Below are 25,759 nucleotides of genomic sequence, written 5' to 3' on the forward strand. Positions count from 1 at the left end.
TTTTAACTTTGTCGAGCAGCCCTCTCACATTCCAGCTCATAATTCGCAGCGAGGCCCGTGGGAGGCCCGTTTCAAGTACATCAGCCGCCATCCACAGGCCAGAGTTTCAGGGTGCTGGGCATCAGAGGCCACACACAGACACATAAGACCGCCCATGCTCTCGTACACACTGTGCTAATGCTAACTACCCCAACCCCCCCAACTCCCCCCCAGATCCCCACACCACCCCGGTCCCCCCAACCTCCCTCCACTTCCACCCCTGCCCCAAACTGTGCCTACAACTCCCCCTCCAGCCCCCCCACCCCATACCTCAGCAACATTGAAGTACCTGTCGCGGTGCAGGCGATCTCAGCCCTCCAACGGGAGGTCAGAGACCTACTACGCCAATGGATCCCACCCAACTACCCACCTGGTCTTAAACAACCCCCTACCCAACTCACAAAACGAACTTCGGGAGTAGACCCGCCCTCTCTCGAGCGTCTCCCGACCCATGTTCCACCTACATACATTTACTTGTGACGCAAAAGTTCAGGTGGCATGCCTGCAATAAGCATTATCGTTCCTTACGCTACCATGGTCGCTCATCGACCACCGGGGACCTCAGTGTCAGTCGGACTCAAATTAACATAAGGCCTCATAGCTTCAGGGTTTGAGAGTCCGTCACCTCCGCATCCTCCGCCGCTTCCTCCCGAGGAGTTGGGCGCTTCTGTGAGCGCGATCTCCAGTTGCTCCTACTACGTGATCGTCGTGGTGTCTTCGGATGTCCCGCCGTGGATGATGAATCAGAATTACGCCTCGGAGGGGTGTGTACTTCAACGCGCACCGTTTCATCTGTCCATGCAAAAACCTCTTCCAGAGAGTTAAAGAACTGGGTATGGGACTGGAACACCACCCGTAGGCGGGCCGGATAAAGCAGGGCATACTGAATCTTGAGTTCTCGCAGTCGCGCTTTCGCTGCAGTAAAGGACTGTCGTTGCTGCTGTACTAGTTTAGTATAGTCCGGAAATATCAGAATTTTGTGGTTCTCGTACATTAGAGGGTCTTGGGCGCGGGCTTGTCGTAAGATAGTGTCCCGATCATGGTAATTAAGCAGTTTGGCGATCACTGATCGGGGGCGAGCCCCCACTGGCGGCTTTGGAAGAAGTGCACGATGTGCCCGCTCCACGACAAAGCAGCGTGAGAGGGACTCCGGGGGAAGCCACCCCTCCATCCACTGGGTCAGGAAGGCCTCCATGTTACCTTTCTCGCTGTCCTCCGGAAATCCCACAAACCGCAGGTTGTTCCTCCTGGCCCGTCCTTCCGCATCCTCAACCCGGAGCGCTAGACCCTTTTGGATCCCCTCCATGGCGGCCATCTTCTTCTTGAGGATCACCACATCATCTTCCACCTCCGTGATTCTGGTTTCTGTTTCGGTAATGCGGGCGACAGCGTTGCGTAAATCTTGTCGGAGCAAGGTCACATCAGCCCCGACCACCCCAATTTTTGCATCCAGCATGTCCCTTGATTGCGTAATCGCTGCCATCAGTGCCGCGTTATCCGGTCCCGAGCCTTGTTGACCACCGGGTGCCCCTGCACCCCCACCCGGCCCAGCGAATTTGTCCATCGGGCCTTGCTTCGTGGTTCCGCCGCTGTTTCCGCCTCTCGTCATGTTGCGCTTATGGCACAATGGCAGGCCGTGGGGAACACGGGAACCCCGATCCAACCTCCGCCGTCCTCTGGGGGGAAGCACACACGATGTTCTGGGGGGGGTCGGCGCCCTCGCTCTAATCCAACCGAAGTCCCAATGAATTGGTACCAGCACCTTGTCCCCACACACCCCACCTTAAGTCAGGAGTTTTTAGTCGTCGTGGCAATTGCGACGTCTCAGCAGGGGTCCACGCCGCCTCCTTCAGGGCCCACTGGAGCCAGCTCGGGCCTCCCTCCTTTCGCCCCCGTGTAATCTCCAAGTCACTTTCGGGGCCCCGCTGCCAGCCAAGCGCTGCCCAATTTCGAGGGGGGGGGGTCTCCTCGTATGTGTCCCCTCTCCGCGGCCCGATGTAGCCGCCGAACGGAGGGTCCCGCTCAAGTAATTCCGTGATGCATGGACTCAGCTGCCAGCCAACACGTTTCTCGCCGCAGCACCCAGAGGAGGCAGATGCAAGATATCGAGGGAGGGGGAGGGGGAGGGGGGAGAAACGGGAAGGCCGCAGCCCCCCAAGGCTCCCGAAAGATGATTTTAAAGCCGATTTTTAAGGAAATGGGAGTAAGAACTTGCAGAACTGCAATTATTGTATGTTTAAGAGGTATTACAGCCACTTTAATTCATCAGTTTGTTAAATTTATCCTTATAGCTGAAACCAAATTATGTCAGGAAGACATTGCTGTTATGAAAGTTAACTAAAATATGGATGACATAATATCTTTAAATGTTTTTAGGGACAGCTGGGTTATTTTAAAGCACGTTTTAAGCATAATTTTTACAATTGTACCACCTTATTTTAACGTTTCCTGAATTATATCTTCTTTATGGATAATATTTATTGCTAGCACTTGGCACTTTAATTTAATCCACGGTGTCACCTGATTAATAGTAACAGTATTTGCTTCAGTAAGTACAAGCCGAGGTTCTACCTGCCCCACTCGCATATGTTACTTGGATACAAAGTTCACCAAATTTGGCCAGTGGGCAGTGTATTGTGCTTATTTTTAATCTAAAATGGCTTTATCAGAAATCTTTGCTGCTTATGTTGATCAAGATTGCTCATTGCACTTTATTCCTTTTGCTGTTAAATTGCTTATTAGAAAACTAATTTACTCCAATTTGAGCCAATTATGTATATGTGTTTCTGTCGAACTCATCTCGGATTTAATAATGTGCTGGTTCTGTATTTTTTATCGGTCTTTTTTTTTTTTTTATTAGATTGTAAAATGAATTTGTTTCCTTGGTGCCCCTTGCACCATAAACTAGGGAAATGTTAGTACATTAAATTACCCTAATTGTGGGTAGACCAATTAGACACATTCCTTTTAAGGTACATGTCTAATTGTCTTTTAACAGGGACTGAGGCCTGTTTGGAAGGACTCAGTGCACTCAGAGCTGAAAACCAGCAGCATCAGTCCAAATGTTTGGGCGTGGTCATGCAAAAAGAGCCATTTACTCACCCTCCTTTATTTGTATTATATAAATTAGTGTTAATTATATTCCTCATTATATGTTTATCAATGACATCTCCTTCATAAATGCTAGCATAATAACTTAAGTTTGATGATGTCACATCTCTGATATCATTATGCCACTGATGGTTCGAGGATGTTTGGGTTGGGGGGTTCTTTTCTACCTTTCAAAATCATTATTTTAGTACAAGCTAGTCCACCTCTTAGGCAATAAACACCATTTATAATTCATTTGTATTTTGCATCCTGCACCAAATATGTAATAAACTCGCTCTACGTTCATATTTGTAAACTCACCTCCATGTGTTTTTATGAGGAAGCTTCCAGAAAAAGTCCGGCCACTCATCCGTAAGGCTCCCAAGCAACTGTTGATCCAGACCCTTATCATAAGCGGACTGGGTTGTTGTAATGCTCTGTGTGTGGTACTTCCCTCTTACCTGCTCCATAAATTACAACTCACCAAGGACACAGCAGGCAGACTTGCACGCTGCATCTCTGAACACCCTAGAATCACAGCTCACCTTAAAAGCTTTCATTGGCTTCCTGTCCATACGAAATTAGTTTTCAGAGCCCTTTGTTTTTGTCAAAAACTCTCCACACGTCTTCCCCTACCAGCTGCATGTCCCGGATGTTTTGCAGATACTCACCGGTCTTTAGCCTCTCGCCTTGTTGTCACCATCCCAAGTTTCCGCAGATCGAGACAGGGAGGACTTTCTTATTCGGTTATCACTGCACAGGCTTGGAATACCCCCCCCCCCCTCCCGACCCCCACTCCCCCCCCCGCCCTCCTTGTCTTTCGCTCTGAGTCTATCTTTTCAGATGCCGCAAACTCCTGAATACCCACCACACTTTGTTCGACAATAGCCGCTTTCTTGTTGCCTTACAGAATATAGCGCCAGGACACTTTTGAGTATTTACACGCTCTATGAAACTAAAAATCAAACCAAATTAACACCTATTTTATGCACACAAACAAAAACAATAGACATGTCTGGCAATTTAGGTACAGTCTCTCCTTGAACATTACACCAACAACTCATAAAACATGTGCCAGTCTGAACAAATTAGCATGATTGCTTCACTACATTACAGAAGTCTCTGTTCTCTGTTCAAGGGAGATTGTTTATATGTATCTTGTTCCTGCTTGATTAGAGCCTAAAATTGTTGACATGTTTTTTGGTGTCCTAATTTCATTTAGATATCCTGGATGTTGCTTCACCTCTTTGATTCGACATTTAACATACATTTTCATCATGTGTTATCTTCCAAAAGGAAGTAAAATACGTTATTACAAAGGAATACAGTTCATTGTTACAAGACAGCAGCAATCCGTAGCTCAATAGACATTAAGAAGTCAACAGAAACAAGTTCAGAATGCCCAGACTTGGAATAAGCTCTAAACAGTCTTTAATTATTCTCTGTGGCTATATTAGCTGGCATTAGTTTCATTTATCAGCACTTTGAGGGTGCAGAAAGGACACTGCTTTAAGGCCAGGCTAACTTACAGCATGTGTGAAGACATATATTCATCACTTTCCTCAGACATTAGTGTGCCAAACCTCCAGTGGCAGCTGATGATCACTGAATGTGATGGAGCTTAAATGCTGGCTTTTAGTTGAACAAAGCAATCAAGTGACCTTGACTCTTTCACAAGGCTTCGAGGAGGACTGAAAGAAAACGCTAGTGCCAGATATCTACATACCATTGTGCCAGGGTTCAACTTACCCACAAGAGAGACTTAGGGAATAACCAGGGATCAGACCTGGCTATCAGACACCACTGAAATATGCCTCACAAAGTTCAAAGGTCTAAGCCCTCCCCTTTATCTGATTCCACGGTCCTACAGGGCCAACCTGATCAGTCCCACCACCTTGCCTAACCATTCACCTGTAACTCTTTCTTGCATCAATGGATGTGCACCAATGACGACCTGCTCCTCTTCCTCCACTATGTGTGTGCTCTCTCTCCAGCCATCAGGTATGTCAGCAATCCACATCTCATGTCTCAGGGTTACAGTTCTCACTTCTACCTAGCCTTTCTAGGCCCTGAGCTTCCATAATGGAACACACAGACCTCCTTGTTATGTACCATGCAGAGGCACACATAAATCCCAGCACAACGCGTTGTCCCATACTACATAAAGTCATCTTGTAGGCCAAGGGTGAGCTAAGTGCACAGCAGCACAACTTTACATGAGTGGACTTGTAGGCACCACTCAAGTGACACAGATAAAAAGGTCTGTTCACCTTACTGATTACAACAAAACATAAAACGGGTATTCTGCCACCACCATGCTCGTGCCACTTAACTCCTGGCAAGGGGTGTAGTAGCCCTCTATAACTACGATGATAGTGCTTGGTGTGCCCCTCCTGGGCTAACAAGACTGCATTGCTATGAGACAGGCCTAAGTCGTGGCGCACATGCTTGATCTGTGTTTGCCCATGACCAAAAATCAGACCCAAGATCCAAATACCCATGCAGGAGGGTCACTCAGGTCAGGAGTGCACATCCGTCACAATGCAGGGGACTTTTTTCTGTCCCAACATCAGCATAATACAAATCGAGGTTACCAGCATCCACACAATATGTAAAACAATACTAACATTATGACTCAACCAACAATGTACCTGCTGTATGTACATGTATACACTAACATATATACACAAGTATGCACACACATGCAAACATGCATACATGCATACACAAACAGCAACAGCATTCAGATGTATTTTTTCCATTTGATCTTCTGATGGCCAGCTATAGCACATCACAGTGGTAAGGCTGCCTAATCTCTACTTTGTTATGGTCAGCTTTGCTCACTAGTCCACTTCCTTGACCCATGAGAGACCTGCATTATAATCACAAAGGCAAACTCAAGGTAAGACAAAACCAGGCGCACTCAAACTAATAACAAAACAGTGGCTCTTATGGCGTAATTCTGCGACATGATTATTTAGAAAAATGCTGTCAAACACATTAAACAATTGATTGTAATTGTTGCTGAGGGATACCAGCAGACCTAATTTGGCAAATCATTCAACCAACCTAGCACTTTCACAGAATGTATAAACTGTCCATGGATGTTGATGTAGTTTCTGCGGCATTTATTAAAATAGTCATAATATCACAGGATGGGCTCCTTGAGCCCGTTGTAAGCCAGCTGGAATGACCGGTCGGTTTTACTTCCAACCGCCGTCATTGTAATACGGCGGTCGAAAATGAAACCGAAGATGTCGGTCATGACCAACATCAAAATGAGGCCCCTTATGTGCGCGTACATGCCATATCATGGTCTCAAGTGACCTTCACTTGGAGGCGCTGACTTTCATTTTAGCAATATTCAAACATATTTGTAAGTTCAAACTACCCCCAGTTTTTGTAAACTACAATAATGTAATGCCCCAAGCACAGAATGACATGCAGGGGATACTGCACAATGTTTTTGTATTACTGGGCAGCATGCACCACAATGCCAGGTTTCAGTCCCCAAACACAATGAGTATTGCCTCTTTTGGACCCACCCTATGCAAATAGGTCTGACTATGTTCCAATAGGAATACTCCAGTCCGAATTGTCAGGCCAGGTCCTGCCTGAACCGGAACACAAGCAACCTAAGACTGTTTTACCCTCATTAGGGCTCATCAGTTGGATATAGCTGTGATTTAGTGGCACGGTGTGCATCTGACCCACGTCTGAGCATACCTGTCTCCTTTGGGGCATCACATTGAAATAAGCAAAAGAGTGATGGGTGGAAATCTTTAATTAATCTCAGCTACTGGTAATTACTCTGGGTCACCTTCCAGTCCACTGTTATTTTGCACACCATGCCACCTCTGTCTGGACCCACTCATTTATGCATTGTCTTGATTATCCTTCACGTCACCAATTGCGTGATTAGCCTTTGCCTCTGCTAACTGTCCTGGCTCGCTCATTGCCAGGCCAGCCCTATACCAAAATCTACCATAGACAACCACACCAGGCTAAACCAGTGTCACTTTCTGATAATTCCAGGCAGACTCAGACGTCAAGTGGGCTCAGGAGTATTTGGAGTCAGTCATCAAATGCCAACTGTGAGTGTTTCCCGAGGGGTCCTGGTGCTGAGACTGGCTGGCTGGGGAAGTAGGAGCTAGCTACTGATGGGCGAGGTTGCGGCTAGTGTGGTGCTCTCCTGAGTCGAGCTGCTAAAGCTATGTGCTGCTAAAGCCCCTACATGCCACCCAGCTAGTATAACTGGAGCAATCCTGTCTTGGTGTGCGCTAAAATGTCCCTACCCATCAGGGCAGGACACACAGTGACACATGTGAAAAGCTCCTGCTCTGTAGAATGAAATACAAGTGGAGTCACAAGCCTGGGTCTAGGTTGCTGAGGCAGGGTGGGTCCACAGTGGAGGAATACTGCACACAACTGCATGGCACGGTCCAGCGAGTGAGCGGCTGCTGGCCTGCAGACACCACTCTCAAGTGTCCTGCTCTACGATGGGTGAGGAGCTGATCCAGTAGAGGTTTTTTAAAGTGCATTTTCATATGTGTGTCAATGGTTATAATATTATAATCTTATGACTAAAATCGCTGGAATGCACAGGGAAATCATGGACTGGTTCAATGTGTAAATCTGGGAGACTTTAGAGCACCTGTGATTGTTGATCATTCTCCCATGAGAGGGTCCATCACAAGGTGGAGATCAGAAACCTTCTGTCCCTCTCCCACCAAACACCACCCCCACACTTCCCCAGGCCCTTCGCAGGCATGACCCAGTCGAATACCACGAGGACACCGATTGGCCTGCGGAAGGCGTCAGGCTACGTACACTCTCATTGACCTGGCGGAGCTGCTTCTTGGACTGGCAGGTCCTGCCTGCAGCCGGTGCGTTGTGCCCAAGCACAGAGGCAAGGAGGACCCCAACAGTGTGCACCATGGAAGCGCCTGCCACTAAAATGTAACAATATTTTGAAACTGCCTTTGTCAAAGCCTATTGGTCCTACTTGCATTTTCGGTTATAAGCTAGATCCATTGTCTTTGCCAGAACCACTGGACACAGAGTTTGTATTTAGGCAATCAAGTGGGGAGGTGTCATGTGTGCTGAATATTATCAGCTGCCCAGCGGCAGAATGCAGATTCTAGGGGTACCAAAATATGGTGCCTCCAATGGAAGTCGGTAGAGAAATTACCTTTTGGATCACCAACAATTCATTTGTTTTGCTGTAACGTGGGCTAAAGCATCTTGAAGTGAGAAAAACAACAACATGGCTGTTTTTTCATATAGAACGTAGGTATGAGATAAAGAACTGAATGCGAATATTAGTGCGATAATTGAGTATACTTTTTAGGCGTGAAATAGTCCCTCGTGCATTGGAGTGCAACCCCTTCCTAGTATGTGGAATGATACACCCAACAGCCAGTTGAGTGAGGTTAGAGATGCATGCGCTCTGGGCTGATCAATGATGTAATTTATCCTGTCTGAAAGTGAGGGCAGAAGAGGACTGACCAAACAAGCAAGTGGTTGAAAGGGACTGACCCAAGCCTCACTTTATGTATATTGTAAACAACAGTCTTCAGGCAGCTGCATTGTCAAACCAGATGTGCACATTACACTGTATATGCTCTTTGCACCCCTCTGGGAGGGCTGCACGTGCTCTGCTCTCCTAGTAGCTGACCCGCTGATCACAAAGAAAGCAAGCACCTCAAGATGGCCGTCGGGTGATGAGCTCCAGCCGGGAGCTCCTCCAAAAGGGAACAGGCTCCGGCACTTGCCCCGGGTCTCCCTCCCCCTTCTGCCTCCTAACCAACAGTGGATCTTGTGCCTGCATTCCGGTGCCGTCCTTTCCTCATGGACCTATCTGGGTAGCCTGCAACACACCTGCAGAGTTTCTCGAGGGAGCGCCCACGGAGCCTCTACCATCATGGCCACTGGCTCGGCAGAGATGCCTCACTGCTGTAAAGTTTGAGCTGGCAGCTCTCCCCATCCGAACGCCACCCTACTCAAGGATTTCGCCCATTTATCCACGCATTGCCGACCCCAGGAACGATCCGGATGGCTTGCTTGCACCCTCCGAGTTTCTGGAAGGGCGTGCCACTGGAGCCTTTACCAACATGGCCGCTGGTTCGGCTGAGATGCCTCGCTGCTGTGGATTCTGAGCTGGCGGCTTTCCCCACTCCGACTGGGAGGAGTGGTGATTGCGGCGAGTAACCTGCGAGGAACGGCTCCAGTGTAATCCATGGCTGGAAACCAGAGCCTGTGGAAACCGGAGCCTGCAGTGAGTGATGGCGGTCCTGCGGTTTAACCCTGGACATGCCTACCCTCCAGTCCCGACCTATAATGCTTGGCGCACCACAGCCCCCTCCGGGACATACCCACCCCAGGCCCTCAGAAAACACTCTTCATCGGAGTGGCCTGTCCCGCCACGGACTCTCATGGACTTCTTTACTTTTTCTTTTGTCCTGGCCGCCATTTTGCTGCTGTTCTCGACCGCTTTTCTCTGGACCCCGACCCGCCATCTTGTGCATTCCCGCGTCCTTTACCCTTATCCCTCGTTTCCCCCTTGACGATCCTCAAATGTTTCTTCCCTTTTCTGATTTGCCTTTTCTCCATACCCTTGTATCCCTCCCACCCTCCCTTGGTGCTGTGACTGCGTCCCCCCTCCGACCCCACTTAATGGAACTCGGCTCTTCTGGTTTTTTTTTGGGTCCTGACCTGAGAAAATCTACCATGTGTATATATATGTATATAGAGATAACTCTAATCACTAGTATATGCAGTAGACCTTTGTACTCTCTACCATTCCTATGTGACTCTTAGAGTATATCCATTTGTATCTCTTCCTTGAGTGACTTTACTATTTGTACCTTTTCAATGTTTCTTTCTGTTTGTATCTCTTCCTTGTGTGACTTTACATCTTGTATATTTGCAATTTTTTATGTTTGTATCTTTTATGTAACGCATGTAATCCTAAGTCCTTATGTTTTGCAACTGGTTCCTATGTAAAGCGCTCTGACACCTTCGGGTAAAGTTTGTGCTATAGAAAATCTTATTAATTAAAATAAAATTTAAATAAATAAAAACTTCATGCATTTACCCTTGAAATGCAGGTACATTCACAATTTCACACAGAGATCTTAATGACATCCGTTGCTATTAGTGCATGCGTTCCTATGAGTTCATGACTTGCTTTTCAAATGTAAACATGTGCCCTGCAAATGTAATTTATTTTTAAATAGTGGTTCTCCATGTGCTGGGATTGGTGAGTGCAGCCCTTGCACTTGCCAAAGCTTTGCTCGTACTCACAAGAAATTGTGGGCGACATCTATTAAGCCTTTTTGCAGTTGGAAATGACTGATCGGTCCGTTTCCGACTGCAAAAATGCTTTTACATATGTATGAAACACAAATTGTGACCGAATCGTAATTTGTGTTTGCGATTTGGTATTTAGAAGGGGCGTGTTTAGGGCGTCCCTTCCAAATACTGAATCTGAATGGAATGTATGAATGTTTTGCGCCGGACTACGGTCGCAAAACATTCATATTTTACCGACTCCCTGAAGGAGGGGGTAACCCATTTACAAATGGGAAGGAGTCCCAAGGTGGCCCCTTACTCTTTGAGAATGAAAACAAATATTATTTAAGAGCAGGCAATGGTCCTAAGGACAAGTATTGGCATAGCCAATAAGTCTCGCCTTTGTGACCTTATAAGTGTTTAGCCGTGCAGAACATTACCCTGGGTAGTTCAATTATAGCTTAATTTCTGAATATGTGTTAGGCTATATCAAGCCCAACTTGTATATACTTATTAAAACAATAAAAATAAACTGTACACAAAAAAGTAAGTGTTTTCCAAATTGAGGGTGACGTGTGAAGGAAAGTAAACAAGCCAGTGATTAACGTGGCTTCAGCTTCCTGGAGACTTGATATGTGCAATTTGGCCCCACCTCACTATCACTCTCGTATCTGTACAAGTCTGCAAGGAAGGTATCACAAACCTGCTATCAATTCCGTCACTTATGTCACTTTTTAACAAATTTGACGATTCCACCCTATTCTAAATGACCCATTATTCACAAGACAAAAACTAACGTGCTCTGGGCCCCAAGCAGTAAAAGAACACCATATTTGAGGGTCGTTTTTTATTAATTCTTTAATTCATCCTCTCTAATAATCTATATATATAAAAACCAAAGTATGTCCGTTTGTCCTTTATGCATTACTACACCATTCATCCGATCGGCATGAAACTTTGGGAAGTTGTTGAGTACACTCCCGCGAAGGTTTCTGGCTAAAAAAAAAAAAATGTGTTAAAAGTTGTTGAGTACACTCCCGCAAAGGTTTCTGGCAAAAAAAAAAAAAAAAAAGTGTTAAATATCGGCTCCCCGGCCACCCAGGGCCCTCATAATCTTTCCAATACTGAACGTTAACACTTTCCGGTGCGACTCGCTTTTGCAATGACCATCAACAAAGCACAAGGACAATCGCTGCAAGTGAGTGGACTAGATTTGGAGAATCCGTGCTTCTCACATGGACAACTGTATGTGGCCATCTCACGCGTTGGAAAACCTTCTGATTTATTCGTCTACGCACCGACCGGAAAAACTAAAAATATCGGGTATCCACAAGCACTCGAATAAAAAAACTGAAATAAAACAACACTTTGAAATGTTTTCCATATTAAAATGAATAAGTTTCAATAAAAATGACACAATGTAAATTGAATGTTATCATAACAAGTTTCCTTAAATTTCCTTTCTTCTGAGATCGCACCAACGCACGACGGGTAAGCTAGTCTATATATATAAAAACGAATGTATGTCTGTCTGTCTGTCTGTCTGTTTGTCCTTTATGCATTACTACACCATTCATCCGATCGCCATGAAACTTTGGGAAGTAGTTGAGTACACTCCCGCGAAGGTTTCTGGCATATGCATTACTACACCATTAATCCGATCGCCATGAAACTTTGGGAAGTAGTTGAGTACACTCCCGCGAAGGTTTCTGGCATATGCATTACTACACCATTCATCCGTTCGCCATGAAACTTTGGGAAGTTGTTCAGTACACTCCCACGAAGGTTTCTGCCATAAAAAAAATTTAAATATCGGCCCTCCAGGGCCCTCATAATCTTTCGAATAATGATGTACGCACAAGACGGAAAAACAAAAAACCTTGTATCCACAAGCACTCGAAAAAAAAAAATAGAATTAAAACACCATTCATCCGATCGCCAGGAAACTTTGGAAATTTGTTGAGTACACTCCCGCGAATCTTTCTGGCATACATTCTTTTTAAATATCGGCCCCCCAGGGCCCTCATAATCTTTCGAATACTGATGTACACACCAGACGGAAAAACAAAAAATCGTGTATCCACAAGCAATCGAATAAATAAATAGAATTAAAACGACACTTTGAAATGTTTTCCATATTAAAATGAATATGTTTCAATAAAAATGACACAATGTAAATTGAATGTTATCATAACGACTTTCCTTGAATTTCCTTTCTTCGGAGATCGCAGCAACGGCCAACGGGTAAGCTAGTCTTCAATAAAAAAGGCACAAGTATATTAAGGGTTGTGCTTGCACATATTTTCATTTTAATCCCGTAGGACATATACAGATTGGGAATACAGTAAAATATTTGTATGAACATACCCTGGGAGTGCACAAGGGCTAAATATCTCGATTTAATTGATATAACAATTCACTGTGGCCATTAACGCTATTCAAAGGCACACAATAATTGAGTCAGACAAGCGTTACAAATACATTGCAAATTTGCAGCTACTAAAAGGTGCATAAAAAATCCCAAGGATTAAATCGAAGAGAATTTGCAATGCAATACGATCGGTTTTACCTTTAGGACGTATTTAGCCATGCAGCAAATTGTTGCGCTTTTAGTCAAAGTGTAAGGCAGCAGCTGCAGCCTAGTGCTAGAATACACTACTATTGTCTGTGAGAGCGGCTGACGCACTCCGAGCAAGTTACAGTCCTATAAGTGAGATTAATGTACTTGAAGGAGGCTGCGGCCCTACTCCGGTAAGTACATGATTCCTACAACTCTGGAGTATGTTGTGGGGGAATGGTACTTGGTGCCTGCACCGCAAGGTCTCCTCTACACATCGTAATTGATACCTTTTCTGCAGCTTTATACAGCACAAATCCAACCTGCCAGCACCAAAGTGCCCCACACCAGAAGCACATCTCCCACATGAAATCCTACCTTCATGCCTCCTTGGGACGGGAAGGTCAAATCTCAGCACCGGGTCAACTTCCTGTGATTCTGGGCAAATCACGTAATCAATTAATCAATCAATCAAATAATTTGTAGAGTGCACTACATACCCGCAAGGGTTCCAAGGCAATGAGGGAGGGGAAAAGGGGGGTGCTTTAGCTACTGGACGAACAGCCATGTCTTGAGTTGTCTCCTGAAGGTTAGTAGGTCTTCGGTTTGTCGTAGGATGAGGTAGAGCGTGTTCCAGGTTGTGGCGGCGCGGTGGGAGAAGGATCTGCCTCCGGCTGTGGTTCTACGGATGCGTGGAACGATGGCCAGGGAGAGGTCTGTGGAGCCGAGTTTCCTGTTGTGTACGTAGAGGGAGAATCGGCTGTTGAGGTAGGCTGGGCCGGTCTTGTGGAGTGCCTTGTGTGCGTGGATCAGGAGCTTGAAGGAGATTCTTTTGTCGACAAAGAGCCAGTGCAGGTTCCAGAGGTGGGGGGTGGTGTGGTCGCGGCGTGGGACGTCGAGGATCAGGCGTGCAGAGGCATTCTGGATTATTTGCAGTTTGTTGATGAGCTTGGTCGGGGCGCCGGCATAGAGGGCATTTCCGTAGTCGAGTCTGCTGCTGATAGGTCCTGGGTGACTGTTTTTCTTGTGTCTGCCGGGATCGATCTGTAGATCTTGCGGAGCATACGGAGGGTGTTGAAGCAGGTGGAGGAGACAGCGTTGACTTGTTTGGTCATGGTGAGTTTCAAGTTGAGGATGACTCCCAGGTTGCGTGTGTGGTTGGTTGGTGCAGGGGGTGTCCCCAGTGACGCGGGCCACCAGGAGTCATCCCATGCTGAGGGGTTGGGCCCGAGGATGAGGATCTTCGTCTTGTCTGTGTTCAGCTTAAGGTGACTATCCTCCATCCATTCGGCGACGGCCTTCATTCCCTGGTGGAGGTTGGATTTGGCGGTGAGAGGGTCCTTGGTGAGGGAGAGGATGAGTTGCGTGTCGTTGACGTAGGAGATTATGTTGAGGTCGTGATGTTTGGCGATGCGTGCGAGGGGCACCATGTAGATGTTGAACAGCCTCGGGCTGAGGCAGGATCCCTGCGGGACGCTGCAGATGATCTCGGAGGTCCTCATGGTTGCAACGGACTATCAGGGTTGAAAAGCAACACCGAAAGGTACTTGTACTGCGCCCTCTCGCTCGAAAGGAGGGCAGCTGGCAACAAGTTCCAGCGCCCCGCGAGTGCTGCTAAATATAAGAAAAAATAATAATAAACAGAGCCCTGTGAGCCTAAATTGTGCGATGCTCCGAATTAAAGTAAACCAGCAATCTAAAAAAAAAAACAAGCCCGCGATTGGTGCATGCGACAGCGAGCACCATGGCTCGATAATTTAAAACACATGTCGCCCCTGAGATGCAGGAGCTGCTGGTGTGCGCGTGCGGTTGCGAGCAGCAGCATATCTTTCCAATTATCGCGCCCGCGCCTGGGCACGATAATTGTAAACATATGCTGCTGCTGCACGTAACCGTAAGCATTAGGCCGTGGGCGTGCACATGGGTGGGAGAAAGGGAGGCCTTGGCCAATTGTGTGCTGTCTTTGTTAACAAGACGCAGGCAAAGGCAAAAAGCCTGGGGCAAAACTACAAGCACACGTGCGAGCGTGTGCGAGCCTGTGGTGGATTTCTGGAAGCCCTTACTTAAAGTCGAGCCCTGCAGCACATGCACGCTGCACTAGGCACGACCTAAAATTAAACTGCTAAGTTTTCATTTTTATAAATGCATTTCATTTTCCTTTAAGGAAAACATGCTGCATTAAAAAGAAAGAATGCTTTATTTAAAAGCAATCACAGACATGGTGGTCTGCTGACCTCAGCAGGCCACCATCCATATGATGGTATAGATTCCTAATGGGTCGCAAATTGTGACCTACCTCATTAATATGCATGAGGTAGGTCTATTTGCGACCCATTTGAAATCGCTAATGAAACTCAAAAAAGTTTCATACATTAGGAAAAGCAATTACCTAATTGCGAGTCTGAGAAAATCGCAATTAGGTAATTGCTACTTGAAATAATGATACATGTGGCCCTGTGTCTTTTGTTTTTATAAATATGGCTTCCTGCTTGTGAGCACCTTGAAGTGTGGGCCCTGGGAAAACAGACCCGGCTTCCCCTTGCCCTCCATTGTTATAACCTGCTATTCTGCGGGAGTGCTGTGGCTGGAGGAGCATGTCTGTCATGTGGCTTATAATAGTAGTGTTTTTGGTGTTGTGCAAGAGACCAGAGTTCTCCTGCAAGCGTGATTTGTCACTGTGCTTGCCCATGAGGCCGTAGTGAAAAGGAGTGAGGGAGAGGATGCTTCAGTTTTAAAGACAGTGGGTGTGGCTAATTTACCTCACACAGTTCACATCATTGGCCTAATTTACACTGCTGCAGTATTGGCAACATATTTTCTGTGTTGTTTTTAGCACATAACATACTGTAATTCTACTCTAATGGGTTTGGATTGTATTACGTCCCAGAAATTCTGTGGGGTTGGAACCAAACAGCAAAAACAGGCGGAACCCAGCTTCAGACTTGATTCCCCGTAGACATCTACACACCCTGCAGTTCTCTGTCTCAAACATCTGTATGAGGTTCCACCCCCGGGGCCAGGGTCAAGCAGAACATATGGCTCAACTCATTTTCAATTGCAAATGGTTACATTTTTGCCAGAGAAAAGAGCTGAGGTAGAATGAAAAACATGAGATGCTGAGGTTCACATAGTGTGTTCAATGAGGGAAATGGGATTAGAATGTGGATGTCTCCTTGTTCCCCAGTCGATAATGTAGTCCTTTGAGTGGGGTTCTTCCTACTGCCTCTTCTTGCCTTCAGAGCTTCCAGAATAATTTCACAATCTACAGGCAGCATCACAGAAGCTTGTGTTGTTTTTTAATGGTTTTATCTCCAACGTTCTTTATAAATATGGTTATTAGACACATCGAAGGAGGCCATTCCTTTTAAGGTCTCCCCTATACATGCATGGGCTGTGCTGCTAGACATATTGTTTGTAATTCAGTGGGCTTATGACCCTCCCATATCATTCCATTGCTTGTTATCATTGTCACTTTTTCAATCTTTTGATGGCTTAGCACCCATTTGATTCCCTTCCTTTCTTGTGTTAGCTCCTTCTTTGAGCATGGACCGAGTACATGTGTTCTTTACCGTCTTTGTTCTCCCTTGCCTTTTTACAAATTTCCTTTTTGTAAGCGTTTCAGGTTTTCTTTTGGACATACAATTCGCTTTCCCACTTTTAACACAGGCATATGGCTTCTTATGTTGCTTTTGCCCTATCTGGCATTTCTAACAGGGACGGACTGCCCGTACCTGGAATTGGGCATTTCCCGAGGAGGCTAGAAGGGTGGGGGTCGGTTTTGAAATGGTTAGGGCTGGTTTTGTTACCGGGGGCCAGTTCTGCAGCAGTGCTGCAATATCGGCCCCTAGTAACAAAAGCAGCAGTGCTTCACACATGCGCCCCTTTCTACCTGGTGCTGGTCCGACAAAACTGCCTAGGCTTCTTTGAGTAGGCAGTCTGGCCCTGATCTCTAGCGAAGGTTTAGTTACATACGCCCACAACAGTACTACTCTACTCCACTCTATTCTGTGCTACTCCACTGTACCCAACTCCACTCTATGCTGCTCCCGGCCACGCCGCTCCACTCCACTCTACGCCACTTTACTCTGTGCTACTCCAGTGTACTCTAGATCACTCTACGGCATTCCACTTCACTCTAAGCCACTCCACTCTACTCCATTCTACTCTGTGACACTCAACTCTTTTCTGCGCCACCCCACACCAAATAACACCCTACGGCACTCTAAGTCACTCCACTCTATGATGCTGTAGTCCACGCTGCTCTCCTCTATGCCACTCTATGCCACTCTACTCTACACCACTCTACTTTAAGCCAGGCCACTCTACGCCTCTCTACTGCACGCCACTCTACTCCACACCACTCTATGACACTCTACGTCATTCCACTCTATGCCGCTGTGGTCCACGCTGCTCTCCGCTATGCCACTCTATGCCACTCTACTCTACACCACTCTACTTTAAGTCAGTCCACTCTACGCCTCTTTACTGCACACCACTCTACTCCACACCACTCTATGACACCCCATTCTACGTCATTCCACTCTACGCCACTCCACGCTACTCCACACCGCTTCATACATTGCCACTTTATGCTACTCCATTCTACTCCACTGTACTCTACACCACTCCACTCTACTCTGTGCCCCTCCACTCTACTCTACGTGACTCCACTCTGTGCCACTCCACTCTACGCCACTCCATGCCACTCTACTCCACCTCACACTACGCAACTCTACTCTATGCCACTCTATTCTATGCCACGCTACTCTAGGCCTCTAGGCCACTGTATGCCTCTCTACTCTAGGCTGCTCCACTCTACTTCATGCAACTCTAATGTACTACATGCTGCTCTATTCCACATCATTCTACTCTGGGCTGCTCCACTCTACTTCGTGCGACTCTACTGTACTACATGCTGCTCTATTCCACATCACTCTACTCCACTCCACCATACTCTATTCAAGTCTACACCACTCCACTCTACCCCACTCAACTAATTGCCACTCCACTTCATTCAATGCCACTGTATCCCACTCCACTCTACCCCACTCTACCCTATGCTACTCCACTCCACTCTACGCCTTTCTACTCCACTATATGCCACTCTATGTCACTTCACTCCACTCTATGACACTCCACACTATGCTATTCTTCCTTGTGCCACTCCACTCTATGCTTCTCCACTCCAAGGCACTCTACTCCACACCACTCTACTTTACACAACTCTATACTACGTCACTCTATTCTTTGCCACTCTCTCTCACTCTATACCACTCCACACCACTCTAATCTATGCCACTCCATACTACTTTATGCCACTCCACTCTACTCCATGCCACTCTATGCCACTCTACTCTATGCCACTCTATTCTCTGCCACTCTATTCTGCCACTCTACTCAATGCCACTCCACGCCACTCTATTCCATGCTATTCTACTCTACGCCATGCTGTTCAACTCCACTAAATTCTGTGCCTCTCTGTGCCACTCCACGCACTGTACGTCAGTCTACACTACACTACTCAACGCCACTCTGTGTCATTCTATGCCTTTCCACTCTACGCCACTCCAGGCCACTCTACTTTCTCTGCTGTATGCCAAACTACTTTGTGCCACTCTATATCACTCCACTCAATGTCACTCTACTCTATGCCACTCCACTATCCTCCACACCACATGACTCCACCCTATTCTATGCCACTCTATCTTATGCCACCCTATGCTGTGCTACTCTATGCCACTCTACTCTTAGTCACTCTACACCACTCCACTCTATGCCACTGTACTCTTTGCCACTCCACTTTATGCCACTCTGCTCTATGCCACTCCACTTCATGCCACTCCAGTCTATGCTACTCTGTGCCACTCCCCCTACCACTTTAAACAATACCACTATTCTCCACTCCACTCTATGCCACTATACTCTAGGCCACCCTACTCTACACCCCTCCACTCTACATCACTCTACTCCACACGACTCCACTATACTCCATGGCATTCTACTCCACTCCACCCTATTCTATTCCACTCTACTCTATGGTTCTCCAATCTAATCTACGCCATCCCACTCTACTCTACGCCTCTCTACTTTAAGCCATGTCATTCTGCGCCACTCTATTCCGCACCACTCTACTCTATGCCAATCTTATCCATGCCACTCTTCTCTATACCACTCTGTGTCACTCCACTTCATGCAACTCCACTCCACTCTACACCACTTTATGCACCTCCACTCCTTTCCTCTCCACACAATGCCACTCTGTGCTATTCTATGCCTCTTTACTCTGTGCCACTCCATACCCCTCTACACCATTCCATGCCACTCTACGCCACTCTACTTTCTCCACTGTACAGCACTGTACTCAACAGCACTCTATGCCAATGTACACCACTCCTCTCTACGCCACTCTACTCTACTCCACACCACTCCACCCTTTTCTGTGCCTCTCAACTGTACACCACTTTACGACAATCTACTCCATTCTACTCAATACTACTCTATGCCACTCTATGCCACTACACTCTACACCAACCTAATATACTCCACTCTACTCTACACCACACCATTCTGTGCCAAAACGCACCACTTCAGTTTATTCTGCTCTACTCAGTGCTTTAAATGGGCCGGTACTTACCGGTACTGAGTACCGGCACTTCCAAATTTTCTAGCCCTCAGTGCCGGCACTTTTTTTGTTGTCAGGGAGAGTACCGGTACCCTAATTGGTGGCACGGCAGGCTCAGATTCTATATTCCCTACAATGCATGACGGATGCCGCTCTGCTTCCGGCTCTTGTAAGCCATGAAGTCGACTTTTGAAGAGACGCTGGTAAAGTCCAGAGGCGTCCCTTTGTAATTCCTCTCACTGCAGGGGTTTGGGAGGGTTTGCATCACACGCTGTGATTAACAGAGCAGGGTCTAGCCAGACCTTGCTCTGTTGATTAAGCGTGTAATGACCATTCAGCTACAAATGCTTTAGCCTCGCCCCCCTCCCCAGCTCCTTCAGGTGCCTGGAATAGCCTGGCTGGTGCTGCACTGGCCACACTTAAGCGAGTGGCAGTTCAACACAATCATCGACCTTTTCTTTTCATGTTTGTTTTTAACAGCGCAGGAGCTGCTTTCCTTTGTGTACCCATCAACTAATCGCTGCATGTACATAACAGCGAGGGATCCATGGGTTTGAAAGTAGCCCTGCCCAAAGAGCAGTGCGGAGCAGGGAACGCTGCAGCCCTCCAGAAATGACCTCCAGTGACAACTGGCAATGGATCTGGCTGGGGGGACAGGGGGTGGGGGGACGAGATGATGAACATAGAAGGAAGGGGAGGGAGGGATGTAAAAAGGTGAGGTGACAGCTGAAGTTAGGATCTGCACTTTTTTTTCCAGTTGAAACTGCCAGATATTTGTTCAGTTGTTCAGTTCTGAAATCGGGGCTTAAAAATGGCATTGTAACAGAAATTAGTGCAGAGTTCAAAATCTGCTGTATTTCTTGTTAACTTTCATTATCGTTTATAAATATGTATGTATGTATACGGAAATACTTTTGAAGTGATTGAATGATTTATGCTTTTATTTACTGTTATATATTTCATATTATGTATCATTGTGCCGTTGCCGTAGCCCCGTCCCTAGCCCCGCCCACTTGTCACACCTCTAGCTCCTTTTAATGAGTACCTGCACTTATTTTTTCCCATTTAAAGCACTGGCTCTACTCTGTCACTTTAGTCTATGCAACTCCATACCACTCCACTCAATGCCACTCCACTCTACTCTACGCCACTCCGTTCAACTCTATGTCACTGTACACCACTGTACTCTACGCCGCTCTTCTCTATGCCACTCTTCTGTATATGACCCTACTCTATGCCACTCTACTCAAAGCCACTCCATCCACTCTGTGGCACCGTACTCTACACTTGGCCACTGTATTCTACAGCACTCTACGCCACTCCACTCTCTTCTCTTTTATCCCATGCCACTAACTTTTAGCAGTACAACTGCTGTTGTAGAAGATGGCTAAAAGACATTGAGGAAGCCAAGTGCACTCAGGTAGGTGAGACATGTTGGCGTTGCCAGTGCTTGCTATTAGCCTGTGATGCCCCTCTGTCTGACGCCCTTCCCTCTGCATAGCGTTATTCTGCATGGATGCTTCGCACCGGGTGTTATGAACAGCAGCATCCCTGCTCCGGTGTGCGCACTGCGCGCCTTGCGCGTGGGCGGGGCCGCGCCTTAGCCATGTTCAGACATCAAACCCTAGTACCTCCCGAACCGTGGGATGCTCTGCAGTGCTTGTGTTGGCTGAAATGAACAGCCACCGTACTGGGAACTCACATGGGCTGGGCCGCGGCGCAGGTGTTCCCGTTGTGGGGTCTGGTGAGCGCTGGGACTGCAGGGATATGCGTGGGATGGGTTCGGCATCCCCGGGTGTGACTTGGGTGTGGTTGCGACCTCCCCTCCTCACATCGAGGACTTGGATGGTCGCAGGATGGCTGGAGGCGTCAATGCCTCTAAGTCATTCCCTCCCAGAACTCAGTCGAGTGCGAGCGCAGGGTACACCTTGAATTGGCACGGCTTGCCTTGAGGTGGTGAGAGAAGCCTGTATCCCTCCACGCTCACCCCGTCCCCAGCCGACACTGGGTACACATGGGATGGGCACACGCAGCCTAGCCTCCCCCTAGCCTAGGTGCTCAAAGGGGTCTTCAAATCACAGGACCGCCCACTCCGGCCAGAAGGCTCTGGCACGGTGGCCGACTCATGGGTAGCTGTGCCCTGCCCTGGCCCTGTCAGAAGAGCCGGGGACAAGACCCTGCCATGCGGGTGCCCGTCCCCAGCGTGATTCCTATTGCTGGAGAACACCGGGTTGTTTGTTTATATGTGTTGCTTGTTTTTCTTTGTATGACTCTATTTACCCTTTGAAGTCTTTAAGGGGAGGGCCCTTTTAAACCGGTCCGTTCGGGTCCCTCCCGTGTCTGGGTAGCCTCCCGCAGCCCTCCGGCGGCCGGGGGAGAGTCGCGGTTTATAAATATGCAGCATTTCCTGCCCCGGGCAGCTCGCAGAAGGCGCTGGTGGCTAACGCAACGAGCTGCGCGCTGAGATAAGGCTGCTTCCTTGAGCGCAGCAGCGAGCAGACAGACAGACCTCCAGCCCGGGCCACAGGCGGCTCTGCAGCGAGCCACCACCCTCCACCCCCTCCCCAGACCTCGCGGCCAGGCTGGGGTCCGTCTCCTTCTGTGCCCTGCAACAGAGGGAGCAAGCTGTGTACTGGACCAGCCGCGCATATTCCGAATGGATGAAGAGGTGAATGGACTTGCACAGCGCGGCGCTGCACACTGCCCTATCGCACTATCGGAATAGAACTTTTTTATGGACCCGACCACCCCTTCCTCGGATTTAAGGTGACCCGTCCAGTTCCATGGACAAGCTGGCATGTGATTCTGGAGTTTGGATAGCTCTTAACTATGTTTTGCATGAGTTCGGAAGAAGTTGACCACCCATTCCTTGGGCTTCAAGTGGGGTCTGCCCACCCAGTCCTCTGACCTGAAAAGAAGCTGGCCAACTGCTCTTAAGGTTTGGGAGAGAGGCTCCTCCGGACCCGAGGTTCGGAGAGGAGCTGGCCTCCGATGTTTCAGTTTGGGAGAGCGGTACCTACACATTTATTTGGATCGGAGTGGGCTGAGCACCCACTGCTTCAGTTTACACCAGGGGCTGGCCTTCCAGTCCTCAAGCTTGGAAGAGGAGCTGACCCTCTGCACGGTGGGTGTGGAAGTGAGAACATCACTTGTTGAGAAGGAAGCAGACTCCTCCTTGGACTCAAAAGGTCTTTGATGTCGAAGGAGAGGTGACAATCTGTTTCCAAGATTTGGAGGGAATCGTATCATCACTTTAGGGTTGAGGTGACCATCTCGACTTGGAAGTTATCCAACATGGCCATTTTCAAAAGGTTGGAGGAGAGTTGAGCATCTGGTCCTTGGGTTTGGGGAGAGCAGAGGTGACATCTGGTAATTAGGCTTGAAGAAGGGGTGACCATCTAGTTGCTGGGGTCTGATTGGAGCTGTGAAGCTGGTCCTTGGTGTCAAAAATGAGAGGACCATCTATGCGGCTAGATACACGCTAAGTACAAGTTCCTTGGACTTGTAGCCCAGCCACCCTGTCATTGAGGGTGAAGAGGAGTGAAACCACTGGTCCTAGGTTTATGGGAGGCTGGGATGACATCTGACTTTTGGATTTGAAGAGGCGCCTGGACCACTGGGTCCTTGGCTTGGGAGGTCCTGGCATCTGGTCCTTAGGCCTGGAGGAGAACCACCTGCCCTCAGCGGCTACTCCAAGATGATTTCTCCAAGGAATGAATGACTTTGTCAGCACTCCAAAATGAGTTACGTGTCTACATTCAGGATCAACCTGCAGAAGCCCTCCAGGGCAGACACCGCAGCTCCAAACAAAGGGACGAAGGATGGACTGACAGCTGTGGCCACAAATGGAGCCCGTGAGCCCCAGCAGCAGCGCCCAGGTAGGCCACATCCATGCACGTTCCTTTGGAGAGAGCTGAGGGGGCCAGGATGTGACTGCCCCTCAGCCTCCCGCACATAATATTTGAATCAGTTTGAGACGAGGGAGCTTCTGCGGATAAGGGATCTGAGTTCACACCATATTCCTTCTGTGTAATTCTCTCAGACTCTCTCTACCTGTTTATGTCGTGCTCCTTCTGTCACATTCTCTCTTTCTTTCAGACACTCTCTTTGGTCTCTCTCGCTCCCTAACACTTCTTATCTTCTCCCCACTCAACTGCATCATCCTCAGTCTCACCGGTCTTGCTTCATTTTGCCGTCGCTCTCACTCTCGCTGTCTTTCAATTTTGTTGTTTATTTGTTGTCTATCTCTTTCTTTTTTGCTGTCAGTCTCTTTCTCTCCCCTCTACCTTTTTTCCCCTCTTTTTTCGCTCCAGCTGTCTATTTCTTTCTCTCTCGTTGCTTCCCTTTGATCTCTCTGCCTCTCCTGCTGTGGCTGTCTCTAGCTATGGCTCTCTATCTGTTCTGTTGATGTCTGGCTCTTGCTGTCACAGGCTGTTGATACCTTTAACACCCTCACTGTCTCTCGATTTCTCGGTCCCTTTCTCGTTTTGACTGGCTATCTCTTCTCTCTTGCTGTCTTTCTGGCTTGTGCTTCCTTTTTTTAAAATTACTTCTTGGTCTGGTTGCCTATGTTTTCTTTCTTAATCTCTTTTGCTTTCTTTTCTATATCTTATGCTCTCCCTATCTCATATTTCCCTATCTGGCTAACTACCTCTCTCTCTCTCTCTCTCTCTCTCTCTCTCTCTCTCTGGTTGCTTACCTATGCCTCTTTTAGTATCTCTCTCTGTCTACCTATGTCTCGTGCTGTCTTATCTATTTCTCTCAACTTCTTTGTATTTCTCTTTCTGGCTGTCTATCGCTTCCTTTCTTGCTGTATGTTTCTTTCTCTAACTGCCTCTCTTTTTCGTTGCCTCTTTCTTACATGCTCTCCCTACCTATGTCTTTATTGCTTTGGTTTCCCATCTCTTTTTCTGTCGTTATCTTCTCCTGCTCTTTCTGGCTGTCTACGTTTCATTTACTCAGTGCCTCTTTATTTCTCTTGCTTCGATTGAACATCCATTTTCTCTTTTATTCTGTTCTTTGCTGCCTATTCGTCATGCTGCTATCTTATCTCTTTCGCTTTCTCTTTTGCTCTTTCTTTGTCTCTGCTTATCCCTCTCGCTAGTTGTCTATCCCTTTCTGTCTGTTTCTCTGTATTGCTGTCAGTCTCTTTCTATCCATGGCTGGGTAGATGTGTCTGTGTCTGAGTAGATATCTGTCTCTTTCTCTCACTGGGTGCCTGTATCTCTCTCTCTTAGTTTGTCCCTTTCTCTGGTCCTGCCTCTCTTTCTGGCTTCGTATATCTTTCACTTTCTGGCCGTTTGTGTCTTGTCCTGCTGCCCCTTTCCTTATCTCTCTCTCTTTATGGCTACCTATCTCTTTCTTTCTCTGGGTATCTCTATAGACTTGTATCCCGTTGTCTCTATAGTCGTCCAGCATGTTCGCTGTTGTAGGCTGTTTATCTGTTTATCCTCGCTCCCCAGCCCAATGGACTTTATTAGGGGTCGCAAGGGGTAGAAGCTACTACCCATGGGCTGGATTTTGCTACTCTGCTACTCCTGGCGCTATCTTTGTTACAGTACAGACAGAAAAAAAGGGGAGACGGATTCAGCCCAATCTCATCCCCCTCAAACACGATAGATATGCACAAAAGGAGATAAGGCAAATATCAGTCGCCATTTTTTTCACGAGTATAATATGTGATTGCAAAGGGAGCACATACACTTTATTAAAACTGCCCTCACCCACAACAAGTTGTGGCATGGTTCATCATAGGGCTGCTACTGAACGCCTCTGCGCAAACCAACGCTAGAGGCGGAGCAATAGGGAGGGGTAGAAAATACAAACGATTAGAAGAAGGAAAAGAAAAGGATCCTACAAATGTGCAGACAGATAGTGATTTTAAAACTGACTGTGAGATATCGTCATAATAGTTTTATTCCTAGATTCCCTAGTCAGATATTAAAAAAAGGGTATTGAAATACCCTCAGATAGTGGTGGTGTGAGTAAATTACGTACTCACCACCCCTCCGTTCTGCATAGAGGTCCACATGTTTCTGCCGGGTTCCGATTCTTTAACCGGCATTCGTCTGGACAAACAGGATCCCTATGCTACTTCTCCAATTAAAAAATCCCCTCTAGTATACCCACTGTACTAGGTATTACTCCACCTGTAAGTG

At 47.4% G+C, this 25,759-nt stretch overlaps 1 protein-coding gene across 6 annotated transcripts in view; it reads left to right on the top strand.

Annotated features, from left to right (window-relative positions):
• The window catches only part of LOC144755825 (myosin light chain kinase, smooth muscle-like), a 730,231-nt gene that overhangs the window by 314,882 nt on the left and 389,590 nt on the right, over window positions 1-25,759 (top strand). Inside the window, exon 1 of one of the 6 annotated variants that reach the window (XM_078645116.1) lies at window positions 22,877-23,479. The exons of 4 other annotated variants lie outside the window; for them this stretch is intronic. In XM_078645116.1, the coding sequence (XP_078501242.1) occupies window positions 23,341-23,479 (139 nt within the window). In that variant the 5' untranslated portion in view covers window positions 22,877-23,340. Of the gene's footprint in view, window positions 1-22,876; window positions 23,480-25,759 lie in introns of those variants that run through there. One more of the 6 variants, XM_078645119.1, reaches the window with a different exon arrangement.

The sequence above is a fragment of the Lissotriton helveticus genome, chromosome 5_1 (genome assembly GCF_964261635.1).
Source record: "Lissotriton helveticus chromosome 5_1, aLisHel1.1, whole genome shotgun sequence".
Classification (NCBI taxonomy): domain Eukaryota; kingdom Metazoa; phylum Chordata; class Amphibia; order Caudata; family Salamandridae; genus Lissotriton; species Lissotriton helveticus.